A 15,548-nucleotide genomic window follows, 5' to 3' on the forward strand; every position below is an offset into this window, starting at 1 on the left:
GAGAAACGTCTTAATCCAGATATAGGATGCACAATGATATTTCTCTCTGATCAACATAAAACTCATACTTCATATGAGTACCTTTGCCTCCTACAGTACACATACATCACATACTTATATCCTTGCCTTAGGTTAGAAATCTATGTCCTCAAACTAACGTTTAATACAGCATCTCAAACAGTCATTTAGTCCCATAGGGCCTGATTTTCAGAGGTGCTGGGTGCTTGCAGTTCCACTGATTTAAATTACAGTTTTGGTGCTTAATATCTCTGACAATCAGGCTTAAGGTCAGCACAAACTACATTTTCTAGGGAATAACTTTAAACTGACAATATTTTATATGACTAAAATACAATTGTTTGTAACCAAATGTAATGGATGTTGTCTTTATATTCTTGAAAATTATACTATAACCTGCTCAATTCAACTACGAAACAAATAATCCAAATTTTCTTCATTAGAAGCCCAAAGGCAAGAACCTCAAAAAAATTCAGTAATTTACATCATTATGGCCAAGTATCTTTTTTTTTTTTTCGTGTGTGTGTGGCTGCTAATGAGGACTTCAGACTTAAGATTCTTGCCACTTGGAAGTGAGATAATAGGGCAGGGGTGGGCAAACTACGGTCCAGGGGCCACATCTGGCCCTCTGGATGTTTTAATCCAGCCCTTGAGCTCCCATTGGCAGTGGGATCTATGGCACTCCAGCTAAGGAGTGGGGTTGGGGGCTTGCCCCACTCTGCATGGCTCCCGGAAGCAGCGACATGTTCCCCCTCTGGCTCCTACATGTAGGGGCAGCCAGGTGGCTCTGCATACTGCCCCTGCCCCAAGCGCTGCCTCTGCAGCTCCCATTGGCCGGGAACTGCAGCCAATAGGAGCTTCAGGGGTGGTGCCTGAGGATGGGGCAGCGTGCAGAGTCGCCTGGCCACACCTCCATGTAGGAGCCGGAGGGGGAACATGCCGCTGCTTCTGGGAGCTGCTTGAGGTAAGCACCACCCAGAGGCTGCATCCCTGAGCCCCTCCCATGCCCCAACCCTCTTCCCCAGCCCTGATCCCCCTCCTGCCCTCTGAATCCCTCTGTCCCAGCCTGAAGCAAGCTCCTGCAACCCCAACCTCTCACCCCCAGCCCCACCCCAGGAACTGCACCCCCAGCCAGAGCTCTTCTCCCTCTCCCCCTCACTCCAACCCCAGCCAGAGCCCTCACCACCTCCTGCACCCCAACCCCCAATTTTGTGAGATACAATTTCCATACCCGATGTGGCCCTTGGGCCAAAAAGTTTGCCCACCCCTGTAATAGGGTAACTTTTAAAAAATAACGTTTAGATGCTATAATAGTCATGGGAACCAAGAGTTAATTTCATCATGAAACAAGCAGCAAAGAATAATAGTAGAAATAGAGAAGTTACAGATGGCAAATACCTAGAGATTAGAGATGGACCTAGATCTAGGCCTTAGCTCTAGAAGACTGAAAAGTTAGAAATGGAAACACAGTCCCTGCCCTGAAGAGTTTACAACCTAAATAGACAAGACAGACAACTAGGGTGACCAGACAGCAAGTGTGAAAAATTGGGACAGGAGGTAGGGGGTAATAGGAACCTTTATAAGAAAAAGTCCCAAATATTGGGACTGCTCCTATAAAATAGGGAAATCTGGTCACACTACAGACAACGGACTTGGGGATAAAGGTGTAACCTATAAGCAGAGGGATTAAGGTGATGGCTGGCAAATGTTACAAGTTCTTTTTAATCAATTGGGGTTTTTTTAAGTGAATGTAGAAGGGTGTGGTGTGAGGGCAGAGGGGAGAGTTAATAGTTGCAGAGGAATAAGAGACCAAAGAAAGAAGAGGGTGTGAAGGGGAAATGGGCAGCACAGAGACAAGGCAAAGTGGGGAACAGGGATTACAGAGTCTGAAGCTACAGCAGAGGATTGCGGATGCGGGAGGGAGCAAACAGACAATTAAAAAGGACCTATTAATGTTTTGAAACATGACGTAAGCAGTAGATTCAAATTGCCATCTCCTCTCCCCAATTATCACCAAAATGGCACCACAGCCTCTTGGGAAGAGTCTCTTTTCCTGAGCAAAACACTCCAGCCTAGGACGTAGAATGGTAGCAGTCCCATGGCTCACACTGCTGTGTTTGTCTGAGCAGAGGCATGCATTGTTTCCATTCTACCGTCTGCTGCCCTGGCTCCTGCAAGTGGGAGCAAAAGAGAATCCATGATTAACACAGCTCAACCATCACAGGGAGTGGAGTTAGCTGCAAAATAAGCTTGTCTGTTTGTTTGTCTTTACAAAGCCCATCAGCTGAATAGTTGTTTCTGTGCTGCAGAAACCATGCAAAACGAAACACAATGAAGATACTATGAAAGTAGGCACCCTACTTTGGTCCAGATGCAAAACTCTTTGCACCTTCATTTGCTCACATGTCACCTGACGCAGCTTTAGGCCACTGTCTTATTTAGCTTATGAAATATTGACAGATGGGGAATGTCAGTGACCAAAAAGGAATAAATGTGATCCCACTTCACATTTATAACTAGGTGAAAAGACAGATTGGTTCTGGCAAGAGCTAATAGTTTTGAACTTTGGGAACTTGAAAACTACCACAGATTTATGGCGTCCTCCTAGATGTGTGCCACCATTAGTCAGCACATGGTAAACAGCAGAGACTATGCACGCTATGCATTCTGGGGAGACAGTTAGGGTCAAAGCATAGAAAATGGAGGGCAGTTAAGGAACATAGCCACTTGAGTGCCTAATTTGCACATGCCACTGTGGTACCTGCACACACCAATGCAGCCAGACCACTGTACATACCTTTTTTGTGAGTGCAGGTGAATTTCCAGTTTTCAAAAATGCAGCCCAGAAAGTCTTCCCTTCTCCTCTTCGCACTTTCAGGCCTTTGTTTCAAAGCTCCCCTTCCTATAAATGCCTAATATAGACAGTGCACATTATCACACGTGTGGTCTTTTTCCTCCCCCTTCTTGTAGAGGCAGATGCTCTGGGAAATCTAGCCAGCAAGACCATTGCTGTTATGAAATACGCTGACAGCCAGCAGCTGCTCACCAGCAGCAGCCTTGCATATGGTGAGTACATCAAGGATTTGTTTCAGAATACTCCTGCTACTTTATTTCACATAAGGAGAGGGGAAGATGATCCAAAACAGTCTGCTGTCATGTCTCATCTGCTCACCTTGGTGATTAGTGATATAGACCATGTCCACACTGGGGATTTCAGCCTTTTGTATTGAGGCGGCTATGCGACTGAAAACCCCTAGTGACTTGCACTGGTTCAGCTTTCCCCGGCTTGCAACTGGAGTAAACTGCACCGGTGCAGATTGTAGCGTACAGTGGCTTTGCTTGTCTACACTAGGAGTTTGTACCTGTGCAGTGGCTGTCCACTAAAATTGTACCCTGGGCAAATCACTGTTGTAAACAAAGCCTTATTGTTTATTATTAAATCTAGGCATAAATGTTGTTGAGTCATTGACAGCCTACACAAGGCAAAGAATCAGGATTTACAGTTTATGCAAGGTTTAAACACAATTCTTGTAGCTAACCCAGATCATCACAGGGTCTGAGCAGCATTAAACTGTTAAAGCATGTTCTAGTCCAGTCTCGACCTATGTTACAGCAGCTTCAATAACCTGATTTGGCCTCATCCACTATGCCTGGCCAAACACTGTTATAACTAGTTTTATCCACAGCTTTATTCATACCCTGATGGTGCTGAAGTACAGCTGTTAAAGCAGTCACGTTACTGCACTTTGTGCAGACAGAGCCTTCCGCTGTCACATTATAGGGGGGTGTCTCTAATCAGCAATACAGCTTTTAGTGATGCCATACAAATGTACCTTGCAGCCACTACCTTCATAGCCATTTGCATTTCAGCATCCTCACTTTGAGGAGCAAGAGGATTCTTCCTCCCAGATGGAGCTTTGTGAATCTCTCTGTTTTCTCCTCACTTCAACCCTCCAATCCTCTTTCTGAGCCAGGAAGGCCTCCACTAAGACTCCCCTGCTCTTATCAGAGTTATGTGGAAGGTGCTCCCATGTGATGGTGGCAGTCTGCAGTACAAAACCCTATGACAGACGGATTGAGTAGTAGCCACCATGCTCCTAGAACATAACTTCCCAGGCCAGAGTCACTGCTTTTAAACTGCTGGAAGGATGGGTTTGGAGTGATACAATGCATGCCTTAGGGCCTTTACCCTCCTTCAGCTCCCTTTTATCCTGTGCTCTCCTGCTAGCCACCTCATGCTCATTTCCTGTCTCCGGGTATGTTCCATTTCTCTTTTATTTTTCCCCATCTCTCCACCAGTTAGTTGAGCAGGTTTCTAGCACACTTTGACTTAGAGGTTTTAGCTCTTGTTGGTGCTTTTCTTACACAGAAGTACAGAACTCGATACATATCAAGTGTTAAAAAAGTTCAGAAACAAAATAGCCGCTCTGTCAGATAAAGCAGAACTGAATGCATCAGCTTTGCCTGTGAGAATATCTGCTCTCATGGGACAAAGCCAGAGTCTAAGAAAGGGTATCAGCAACGTTGTCAGTGTTTCCTCCTGGGATGGCTAAAAAGCTGGCTCTGTTCACAGCAGGGGACTCCTTGGCGATTTCACTTATTTTTTTTTCACACCTCTTTTTGTTCTCACTTGTTATCTGTCAGAGGCTGAAGCCAGGCTGTGTAACGGAGAGCGTACAAAGAGGGATGTGGAACAGCAGCTTTCAGATCAGACAAGGACACAGCACTTTAGCAACGGCAATGCCCAATCTAGGTTCTGTGTTTTGTTGTAATAAAAGGAAAACAAGGAACAATAAAATTCAGAACATTTGTTATCAATGAATGATATCATTATTATCATTGTTATCAATGTAATGAAAGATAATAAAGTTTCATTCCTGATGTTTAGCAATCCAATACTGTACTAAGAATGGTGAATTCAGTGTTTTTGCTTTCAAGGAAAACAGATGAGCTTTGGTTCCTTATTAAAAAGTAATCTAATACTGTCTGTGTCCTCTCCACTTGGCTCTTAATTTAAAAATGTGATATTACCTAGGACACAGCAACTGCACCTTAAATGAAGACAGCGCTCTGGTTGCTTTGCTTGTCAATAAGACTGAGTAGCAAATTTAGTCAAATAGTATTTTGTAATATTAACGACTACCACATCATTTGACAAGATGTATAACCTACCTGAATACTTACACAAATCAAATCCTTTGCATTATCCTGAAGGCACAGATAATGCAAAGGATTTGATTTGTGTATGTAAATTATGTTAAAACTGAAGCTCAGTGATTCTGAGACCCAGTAATAATTGGTGCATGTAAGTTGCTTGCTAAGTATCTGTAATCATGTCTCCCTCTAGTGGCTGGCACATATAGTGACTAAAAAGTTGCTACCTATTTCTATGGGCATTTATTCCTTTAGCTCAAATAACAGGGACTGAGGATCATGGGTTCTATCCCCACTTGATAACAACATGGTAAGTTCATGACAAAGTGGCAGTCTTCAGATTCCTGAGCGGCTCAGACGTTTGCTGACGTATAACTCATTAGTTAAGTGTGTGCTCATATTTCCCTCTAGTGGCTGGCTCAAGTGGAGGGCGAGAGCCCGAGACTGCTACTCTGGGCTAACACCGTTAACCCCTTTAGCTGAGCATTGTCTGCTTGTGCTTTTGCTGCTGTTCCCATGAGCACCCTGTGGTGAGTTGGTTGCCCAGTGACATAATACAGCATCTTTCATTGTGAGATCTCCCAGTGCAGATAATTATCTCTGGTTAACGTAAGAGGAAACAGGGGTAGAAAGGTGAAATGATTCACCTAAGGCCACACAGTGAATAAGTGAGTGGGAGCGCTGGGTCTCCGAGCTCCCAGAATTCCCTATTCTGGCATGTCAATCTAAAATGAAAGTCCCCCTTGTCTCTAAGCTCCCTTCCCCCAGTTCTGGCTCTGGGAGATGTTCATAAAACACAAGCATTCGCCACTAGGTAAGTGATTCCAGTGGGTGCCTCCCCTATTGGAAGTGAGGTGACAGTTAAGTTCTAAAAGCCGTACTATGGCCCATGTGAAAGGAGTTGGCAGTCCCATTCCAGGTCCCAATACCACCACCAGAGAGTCCAAACATTTGATGGGCACCCAGACTGAACTTCCTTCTTACTCCTAGAGCAGAGGTCCCCAAAAGGGCCCAGGCCAGCCTCCATGGGGAACGGGGAGGGAGTGCCACTCAGCCTTGCTCCTCCCCCAACTCTGCTCCAGCCCCACCACCAGCTGTGGCCCTGGATCCAGTCCCAACCCCATCCCTATCCTTGGTCCCCCACTGCGGCTCACCCATGGCTTCCGCTCCTGGCCCTGCCCCCGGCCTTGGCCCCTAGCTGCAGGTCTCTTCCCGTTCCCGGCCCACCCCAGATGTGGCCCCAGCCTCAGACCCTTACCTCTGTCCATGTCCACCCACCTGAGCCCTGGCCACACTCCCAGCATGGCTCCAGGGGGTGGGGCACAAACAGGGTAAGGGGAGGCTTGATCATGAAAAGTTGGGAACCACTGCCCTAGAGGAGGGGGTTTGAAGAACCACATTGGCAGGGAAGGTCAAGAGTATTTACTTTTCTATTGTTTATACTCAACATCCTAATGAAAGGTGTTGAATGATTAGAAATTGTCTTGCAACATATTACTTCTGCCACTTATAAAAGAGCTGGGACGAAAGCTAAAGAATCCCTTTTCTTATTATATCAAATTCTCTAAGCCAGTGAGCATACTAAATCCACTGAATATAGTCATGGCCCTTTTGTCAGGGAACAAGGGCCTTTCAAATCCCATTTCTACCCACAGTCATCCTGGGGCTTCACCTTATCTGGGGTCAAGAGGGATGAACTGACCCCCCCCCTTCGCCCCCAAAGCCTCTCATATTTTTAATCAAAGGGGGAAATGACACAAATTACACAAATTGTTCTCTCTTCATGGAAAATGAATGACCTTCTCCCTCTATGCTTAGGCTTGAAAATGAACATGTTTCTACACATTTGATCAGAGAGTTGCTTCAAGTGCACTTCAGGAAGAAGAAGGAAGATGAACATTACATAGGTAAACAACTGGCTCTTTAAGACACAATACAATAGCAAATTTCCTACCTATATTGACTGAGCACTTAAATCTGTCATTTATATGGGGTAATCCACATGCCAAGCCATATAATTCACAGGAGGGAATGTGAACACATCTGGGTGTTTATTTAATAGTCTTGTGGCACAGGCTTTCCTTCCCTTTGCTGCTTTTGAAGATACATTTCATTTTGTGCCCAGCAGTTTTCCTATTACACATTATGTAGACAAATTAACAACCACACAAGCTAGTAAATAGGGTTACAAAGCTTGATACTACATTGTGTGTAACAAAGCCAGTCTTTTACATATGTTATATATTCATCTTTTCTCTGACATCTGCATTGCACTTGGGAAAACACTCATACGCAAAGGGATGGGCTCCAAGGAATGTAGAAACATTATCTAGCATGGGAATACTTAATTAATTTGCAGCAAGCAGCTTGTATAATACATAACATACACTTAACATAATACACTTTGGTCGTTTGCCAGAGATTCTAAATGATTAGACTGTATCAATTTACTCTTCAAACACTGATTAAAATCTCAAAACTTTCATAGCAAATGATGCATGAACCAGAGTCAGAAATGTGATGACTGAAATACTGCAATGTCACAGATTCATCACACAGCCTTTCCAAATCCACACACATTGCATTTCAACTGGCCCCTTAAATGCTCCTCTCACACATCCTGCTGATCTGCTCCCCCTTCTTCCCTTTGGAAAGATAATAGCTCAGACTTAATTGAAGCAAATAGGTCATTAAAACAGTAATTTTTTGTAGACATTAACATGACAGATATTCACTCACTGCCAAAGACAGGCAGAGAATGAAGGGGTGGATACTCTAAGCACATTTAGCATTAGCATCTACAAAAAACCAAATCTAAGGTAAACATCCAAGGAACTAGGGATCCTCATCTGTCCCTTCATGTTCCAAGGAATCCTCATTGGGTGCAGAATAAACAACAACCCAACTCTTGCTAACTGCACCAAGCTCCATCCTAGATAGAGGCCTTGACCCGCTCTCTTACTGAGAGCAAAAAGACTCTCTCCTACTCATTGTATCTAACAGCCAGACAGTGTGTAGCAGTCACTCCGATTACTTCTACCGCCTTTCTTCAGGAGAGCTCTCATCACAGCACCCAAGGTGTGCTTCGTTTCCACTGGAATCCAGAAATTCTAGGCCTTCATCCCTGTTATGCAAAGCACATTGGCCAAAGCACCTGTCTGGTTAAGTAACTGCCTTATTAGAAATGTATTGAAACAATACTTGACTAGCAAGGTGTTCCTGTAAATACAGCACTCTGTTCTCACCTCTCTTTAGAGAAATGGACACTATGTCCATGATTTTAAAAAATGGGTACCTACATTTACTCACCTCATTACAAATTGTCTGATTTTCAGACCTGCTGACCAGCATCAAATCTCTCTGAATCAATGGGAGCAGGCATCCAACACCTTTGAAATCAGGCTAATTTTATTAACTTGTCGAAAAGTTATTTGTATGACAATAGCACGTTATGGCACCAACTGAGCCCAAGGCCCATTGTTCAAGGTGCTATACAAACATACAGTAAAAGTCCGTTCCTGCTCTGAAGAGCATATGATCTAAATAGACAAGATTGAGAAAGGTGGGAGAAAGAAATTATTATTATTTATAGGTGAGGATTTGAGGCAGATAGGTGTTCAGTGGCTTGCCCAAATGCATACAGGATGTCCGTGGAGGTCAGCCTTTGAACTCAGGCTACCTGAATCTCAGGCAGGGCTCTAATTACAAGACCAACCTTCTTTGCCGCTATGAATTTAGAAGCCTAGCTTTTGGCAGCCAGTTTTGAAAATGATATTTTTTGACACAAATTTCCTCAATATCTTCCCCTCTATGAATATAGATTTCTAAACACTCCAGTCTCCCCAAGCTTTGGTTTACAGCGTTAAATCCTGCAGCGCAATGTTGGCTTAGCACTTTCAGGAATATCACAAGGGTTTTCTCCACCTTTACTGTCACTGCTTTTATGTTATCCTGTCTGAATGCTTGAATGCCTGACTTTGAGCTCTCCTGACCCCTGTCACTGAATTATAAATATAGTCTAACACATCATTGTTCAGGTACGACTTCTGTATTCGTTTCAAGCTGCCTCCTTCACTTCAGCTTAAGCTGTACATAGGCAAAAAACCAAACCAAAACAAAAAAACAGCAGAATGAGCTCATTTTTTCCCTCTCATCTCAGACATTCAGCCTGTTAGGCAGGGTTACTGGAATGAAGCAGGGAAGCTCTTTTTCCACAGCAAGCCATCTGGCTGACATAGACTCAAGCTGACGCTAATCTGTTGGTTTCGTTCTTTTTATTATTTTTTTTCCTGAGGAACACTTCATCTGCAGCTGTAAATTCAGACCTGCTCCCTCTGTGCACAGAGCATTCATTTTGCACACATTTATTACCACATTATGCCCCATTGTAGGTGTCAAGAAATCATTGTTATCTTTGGTGCGTGTACGTTGTTCTAATGTCAGGGATGTACTTTCAAATGGAAATTAAGCAATTATGTTTCACATGGGGAAACCTGACAGATGCATAGATTTTTACACCACTGGCAATGTCGCTGTCACAAAAGCAGTCATTGCTCCCGGCGGACTGCCAAAGAAATATAATGTATTTCAAGAACAGGGGAAAAACGCAGGAGTAATTAAGTGTGTGATGAGAGTTCATAGATCATGTAGCTGTTTAACTTCAAAATGTGATAATGACATGACAACGAGATCACTTATCTCATCCTTGTAAAAGAGGCTTAAAGGAACCTATTAAAATACAGACAAATGCTTTCCACGACATCTTCGCCCCACTCCAATTTAAATGAACACGATCAAGTATGTTTAATATTTTTTCTGTTAGGAATTTGTTTAAACAGGCTCCAAAAACAGGCACTATAGGCAATGCTGCATCAGACTTATTGAATAACGCCTTTTACTTTTATCATACATCCTTTGGCTTTGTAAGTTTCTCAGGGCAGGGAGCATTAATGTTATTTGTCTATAAAGGGCCATGCACAATTCTGATCAGTATATAAAATAATTAGTGGGCTTTCCACTCTGCTGTATGTGTGTTTTTTAATTGTAATGCGATACACACAGTATACATTGGCTGAAATTCATGCTGTACAGTCTTCCCAATTGTTTTTTTTTTGTTTGTTTGTTACAGGGTTTTATTCAGCAATCTTTTGTGCAGCTCCCATGTGCCCTTGCTTAGTAGGCTTCTGCTGCTCCCAGGTTGTAACAGACCAACAGCAGTACGATCCTGGCAGTCAGCGAATGTAGACATATGGGTTTCTTATCACTCCCCTATTGAAATCAATAGGATTGAGAACAGGATTGGGCCCAAAGAATAGAATAAATTTAAAAAGGTCTGCTTCTAAAATAAATATTTGAACCAACACGGACCAGTAAATGCATGTGTATTAAAGCAGGCCTATGTGCACAATGATCAGTTTAAATGGAAAATAGTAAATATTATATAAAATGGATCTATTTAATAGATTTAGAGACACTCACATCCCATAGCACTATCCATGGGAGATGTACTCATTTAATGGGCATTTTATATGGGCAAATCTTGCAGTCCTCAGTCAGGCAAAACCTCTCATTCTTTGTATTACAGTAATAGAGAGAGACCCAAGCAGAGATTGGGGCCCCATTGTGCTAGGAATTGTAGAAACACAACAAGGTCCTGACACAAATCCTTTACAATTTTAATAGATAAGACAGGCAAAGGGTTGGAAAAAGGAAAGATTACAATTGCTGTTTTACAGCTGGGGCACAGAGAGTAAGTGACTAGCCCAAGGTCTCACTAGAAGGCTGTAACAGAGCCAGGAATTGAACACAGCTCTCTCCAAGCCAGGTCCACTGGCCTAACCAGCCTCACCCTCTCTGAGTTTTGCCTGTATAAGGGCTGAGTAAGACCTGACTCTGAAACCTTATAGGAATCAGGCCCAAGTGGAGTTTGAGTGCTCAGTACCTTGGCTCCTGTAGATAGAATTCTGCTATTATGAACTGTTTATTAGTAAAATAAACACTTTCGGACATTCTAATTCATTCTAAAGCATTTCAGAAGCATAAAGAACTTTATTATTATATTCAGGGCCTGTGGCAATCCATAATTTTATGGCTGCATAATTGTTTCTGGCTTCACGATATCTGGGATGCCCACATCACTGACCTTCTCTCCTTCAGTACTCCCGCTCTCCTCTCACCCTCCCAGTAGTGCTAGCCCTGACACCCCCTTTTATTCCTTCTCCTACTGTCACCTCCATGCCTTCTTCCTTGCTATCCCATATGCATGGAAGACCCATATTCACGAAACTACCCATGCTGTTCCTTCTTACGTTTGCTCTTAGCATATCACAGGAAACATGGGTTTGACAGATCCTGTCAAACTAACTTGATTTTTTAAAATTAGATTACAAATTTAGTTGATAAAAGTAATAGTATTGCCAAAATAGACTTCTGTATTAAGACATCTGTCTTAGTACTGCACAACATTTTGATTAAGAAACTAGATTGATACAAAATCAACATGGCACCCATTGAGTGGATTAAAAACTGGCTGACAGGTTTCAAAATGTAATTGCAAACAAGCAATCACTCTCGGGAGTGGTGGCATTTCTAGAAGGGTTCTTGACCCTACACTATTTTACATTTTTATCAATAATCTGGAAGAAAATATAAAATCATCACTAATAAAGTTTGCATATGACCCAAAGATTAGGGGGAGTGGTAAATAATAAAGAGAACAGGTCACTGATACAGAACGATCTGGATTGCTTGGTAAACTGGGTGCAAGCAAACAATACGGCCAACTTGAAAGTTATACATATAGTAACAAAGAAAGCAGTCCATACGTGCCACTGTAGTCACACCCTATACATTACGTAATAATCTTTGCACAAAATATGCCTTGTGAGGAATCATTTGAAAATAAATAACTCACTAATCATTAATATTCTTGTGTGATGTACGTACATAATGGGTATTAAGGTTATGAACATATGCTGGAATTAAAACTAAAGTGTGTGTAAACTGGGTGTGTCAGGGGAATTGTAAAACAGGTCTATCCTAAACAAAGGAACGTGTGTTTTCCTCTATTTACATATAAACAGTAAACAGATATCAAGCTAAGAAGGGAGTGGAGGCAAATTTCACACTAACAAGTGGAGAAGAAGACAGTCAGAGCTGTCCCTTGGATATGGTGAATTGGGGCTACCGTCCCAGGCCCTGCGCTTTGTGGGGCCCCATTAGCAGAGAGGGGAGGGGAGGTGGGAGGCAGGCGGGCGAGCAGGGTGAGGAGGCAAATGGGGAGGCAAGTGGCAGGCAGGGACGGGGGAGTAAGCTCCCCTACCAGAACCTCTCCCTCCCCTCCCCAGAGCACCTCCTGCCCCCTGGCAGGTCCCACTGATCAGCGCCTCCCCTTCCCTCTCAGTGCTTACCGTGTGCCACGGATCAGATGTTTTGTGGCGTCAGGAAGCGTTGGCGGGGGGGGAGAGGAGTGAGGGTGCAGCACGCCTTGGGGGAGGGAGCGGAACTGGACGGGGAAAAGGTGGGGCAGGGGTGAGATTTTAGGGGAGGGGGTGGAGTGGGGTGGGGCCTGGGCCTTGCATCCCCTAGGGACAGCCCTGAAGATAGCATGGTGTCTATACCCAGCAGGAAAGAGAAACTTAGTTTGGGTTTTGTTACAGAAGAACCCATTTCAAAGGTTTACTGGTCTCTAAAGACGGGGCTGAAACTCAAGTGATAAGCAACTGAATCAGCTGATTTATAATACAGTAATATTGTATACAAAGAGTATGGAAGAGGTCTTTCCTGAAAGCTAGTGACACACTAGTGATTACAATCACTGTGAAATGTATGAACACCAGAGGAAGAATTATGAATACTGTGACAAAGTTCCTCCTCTACCTTGGTGAGTCTTGCGCTTATTGGCGGATTTGCTCGCCTTGGAGCTTCACGGCAGCCCTCAGCTTGGTTGTTTTACTGAACCCACAGACCAGATCGACTCCTCCTGTGTCTGACCAGGAGTTGGGAGGATCTGGGAGGAACCCGGGCCCGCCCTCTACTCCGGGTTCCAGCCCAGGGCCCTGTGGAATGCAGCTGTCTAGAGTGCCTCCTGGAACAGCTGTGCGACAGCTACAACTCCCTGGGCTACTTCCCCATGGCCTCCTCGCAACCCCTTCTTTATCCTCACCGTAGGACCTTCCTCCTGGTGTCTGATAATAGTTGTACACCTCAGTCCTCCAACAGTCCACGTTCTCACTCTCAGCTCCTAGTGCCTCTTGCTCCCAACTCCTCACACGCACACCACAAACTGAAGTGAGCTCCTTTTTAAAACCCAAGTGCCCTGATTAGCCTGCCTTAATTGATTCTAACAGCTTCTTGATTGGCTGCAGGTGTTCTAATCAGCCTGTCTGTCTTAATTGTCTCCAGAAGGTTCCTGATTGTTCTGGAACCTTCCCTGTTACCTTACTCAGGGAAAAGGGACCTACTTAACCTGGGGCTAATATATCTGCCTTCTATTACTCTCCTGTAGCCATCTGGCCTGACCCTGTCACAATACTCATTGAGATTACATTTTAAAGCACGTGGCCAAAGGAAGGGCCAGTTCCTACTTGGACAGGAGGGGTGTGGAAACTTTTTACCCGTCTCTTATGTGAATTAACATGGTAGAATCAAACCAATGGAAGCTCCATTTACATACAGGGGTATGGGAAGCCCACAGGAAGGGACGAACTGCATGAGGCCAGCTTCCTGGTGGACATAGAAAGCTGAGCACACCAGGAGGGCTTCCTGCCTCCTGAAGCAAAGTCATTGTAATTTGGGAGATACAAACAAGGACAGAAGCCATCTTTGGCATCCATCACTAGTCATACACAGGAGGCCAGAGCTGTTGCAAACTGAGAAAGATGGTCCTTCAACCAAGCAGGGTTGAATATTGGTGAGAAACCTGCTTGGGCAAAGATCTTTTACCTATGATGAAAAGGGAAGCCAGGACCTTGTACTTTTGTGGAAGGTCCTAAGAAAAAGTCAGCCATAACTGTGGAGAAGAATGACTGGTAAGAGAAACCATCTTGAACAAAGCCTGCATCTTGCCAGATTGTTTAGACTTTTAGAAGGATATTTTGTTTTGTTTTACTTGTAACTTTCTATCTTCACTTCTTATACTTGAACTCATTTAATCCTATGTATGTTTCGGTTAATAAATTTATTTCAGTTTTAGCATAAACCAACTCTGTGTTGTGTTTGAAGGGAAGAGTGTATTTACCCCCAGTTAAGCTGTGATGCAGTTTTGTCTCTTTACAGGAGTAACAAACCTTAGTATGTCTCTGAGTTGTCTAGGAGAGGGGTGGACGCTTCAGGGCATATGGTTTGGAGGAAATTTGGGACTGGGCGTGTGTTGTGGTCAACTTGCTGGTTGAAACCAAGGCTAGCGAAAGCCAAAGCATGACTGGTTTCTGGCAGGCAGGCTGCTGGGGACAGAGCTGCTGGCTAAGGCTGCAGCTTTACACAGATTCTCCAGGCGTGACCTGCATGCTGGTAGGCCGATTGTGAGACGCCCATGTTGGGAGCTACAACAGCAAAGCATTGTGAGGCACCCAGGACAGGCAGTGGCACAACCCCTCACCAATTTGGACTGCAGCCCCAAACCCTGACCGGACATGACACCATACTTACAGAATGGAGCAGTCTGCCCTGGGAAGGAGAAACTCTGAAAAGGACTGGGGGGGTCAGGGTGAATAATCAGATGAATATGAGCTCCCACTATGATACTGTGGCCAAAAGGGCTACTGTGATCCTTCGACGTATAATACAGGGAATACTGAGTAGTAGTAGGGAGGTATTTTACCTCTGTATTTGGCACTGGTGCAACCACTACTTGAATACTGTGTCCAGTTCTGGGGTCCACTATTCAAGAAGGATGTTGATAAACTGGAGAGGATTCACGGAAGAGCCACAGGAATGAATAAAAAATTGGAAAAACCTGCCTTACACTGAAGGACTCAAGCAGCTCAATCTGATTAGCTTAACAAAGAGGCGGTTAAGGAGTGACTTGATCATGGTCTATAACCACCAACCTGAGGAAAAGAAATTTTATAACAGATGGTTCTTCAACTTCCTTGTTATATCTTTGCTAGACTGAAGTGAGACAAATTCAGACTAGAAATAAGGTTCGAATTTTTGAGACAAAGAAATTAACCATTGGACCAATTTACCAAGGGTTGTGGTGGATTTCCCACCACTGGAAATCTTTAAATCAAGATGGGATATTTTTCTAAAATGTATGTTTGCGTTCAAACAGGAATTGATTCAGTCCTATTTAGGACAGACTAGATGATCACAACGGTCCTTTCTGGCCTTATCGTCTATGAATCCATGAACCTACAAAACGTGAGTTAATTCAC

General features: G+C 43.9%; 1 protein-coding gene across 1 annotated transcript in view; it reads left to right on the forward strand.

Annotated features, from left to right (window-relative positions):
* The window catches only part of LOC119863238 (guanylate cyclase soluble subunit beta-2-like), a 35,655-nt gene extending 25,239 nt beyond the window's left edge, over positions 1-10,416 (forward strand). Inside the window, 4 exon segments of the mRNA XM_043505095.1 lie at positions 2,989-3,084; positions 4,663-4,771; positions 6,991-7,079; positions 10,301-10,416. Coding sequence (XP_043361030.1) covers positions 2,989-3,084; positions 4,663-4,771; positions 6,991-7,079; positions 10,301-10,416 — 410 coding nt within the window.
* The last annotated feature ends 5,132 nt before the right edge of the window (positions 10,417-15,548 follow it).

The sequence above is a fragment of the Dermochelys coriacea genome, chromosome 1 (assembly GCF_009764565.3).
Source record: "Dermochelys coriacea isolate rDerCor1 chromosome 1, rDerCor1.pri.v4, whole genome shotgun sequence".
In the NCBI taxonomy this organism is placed as follows: Eukaryota; Metazoa; Chordata; order Testudines; family Dermochelyidae; genus Dermochelys; species Dermochelys coriacea.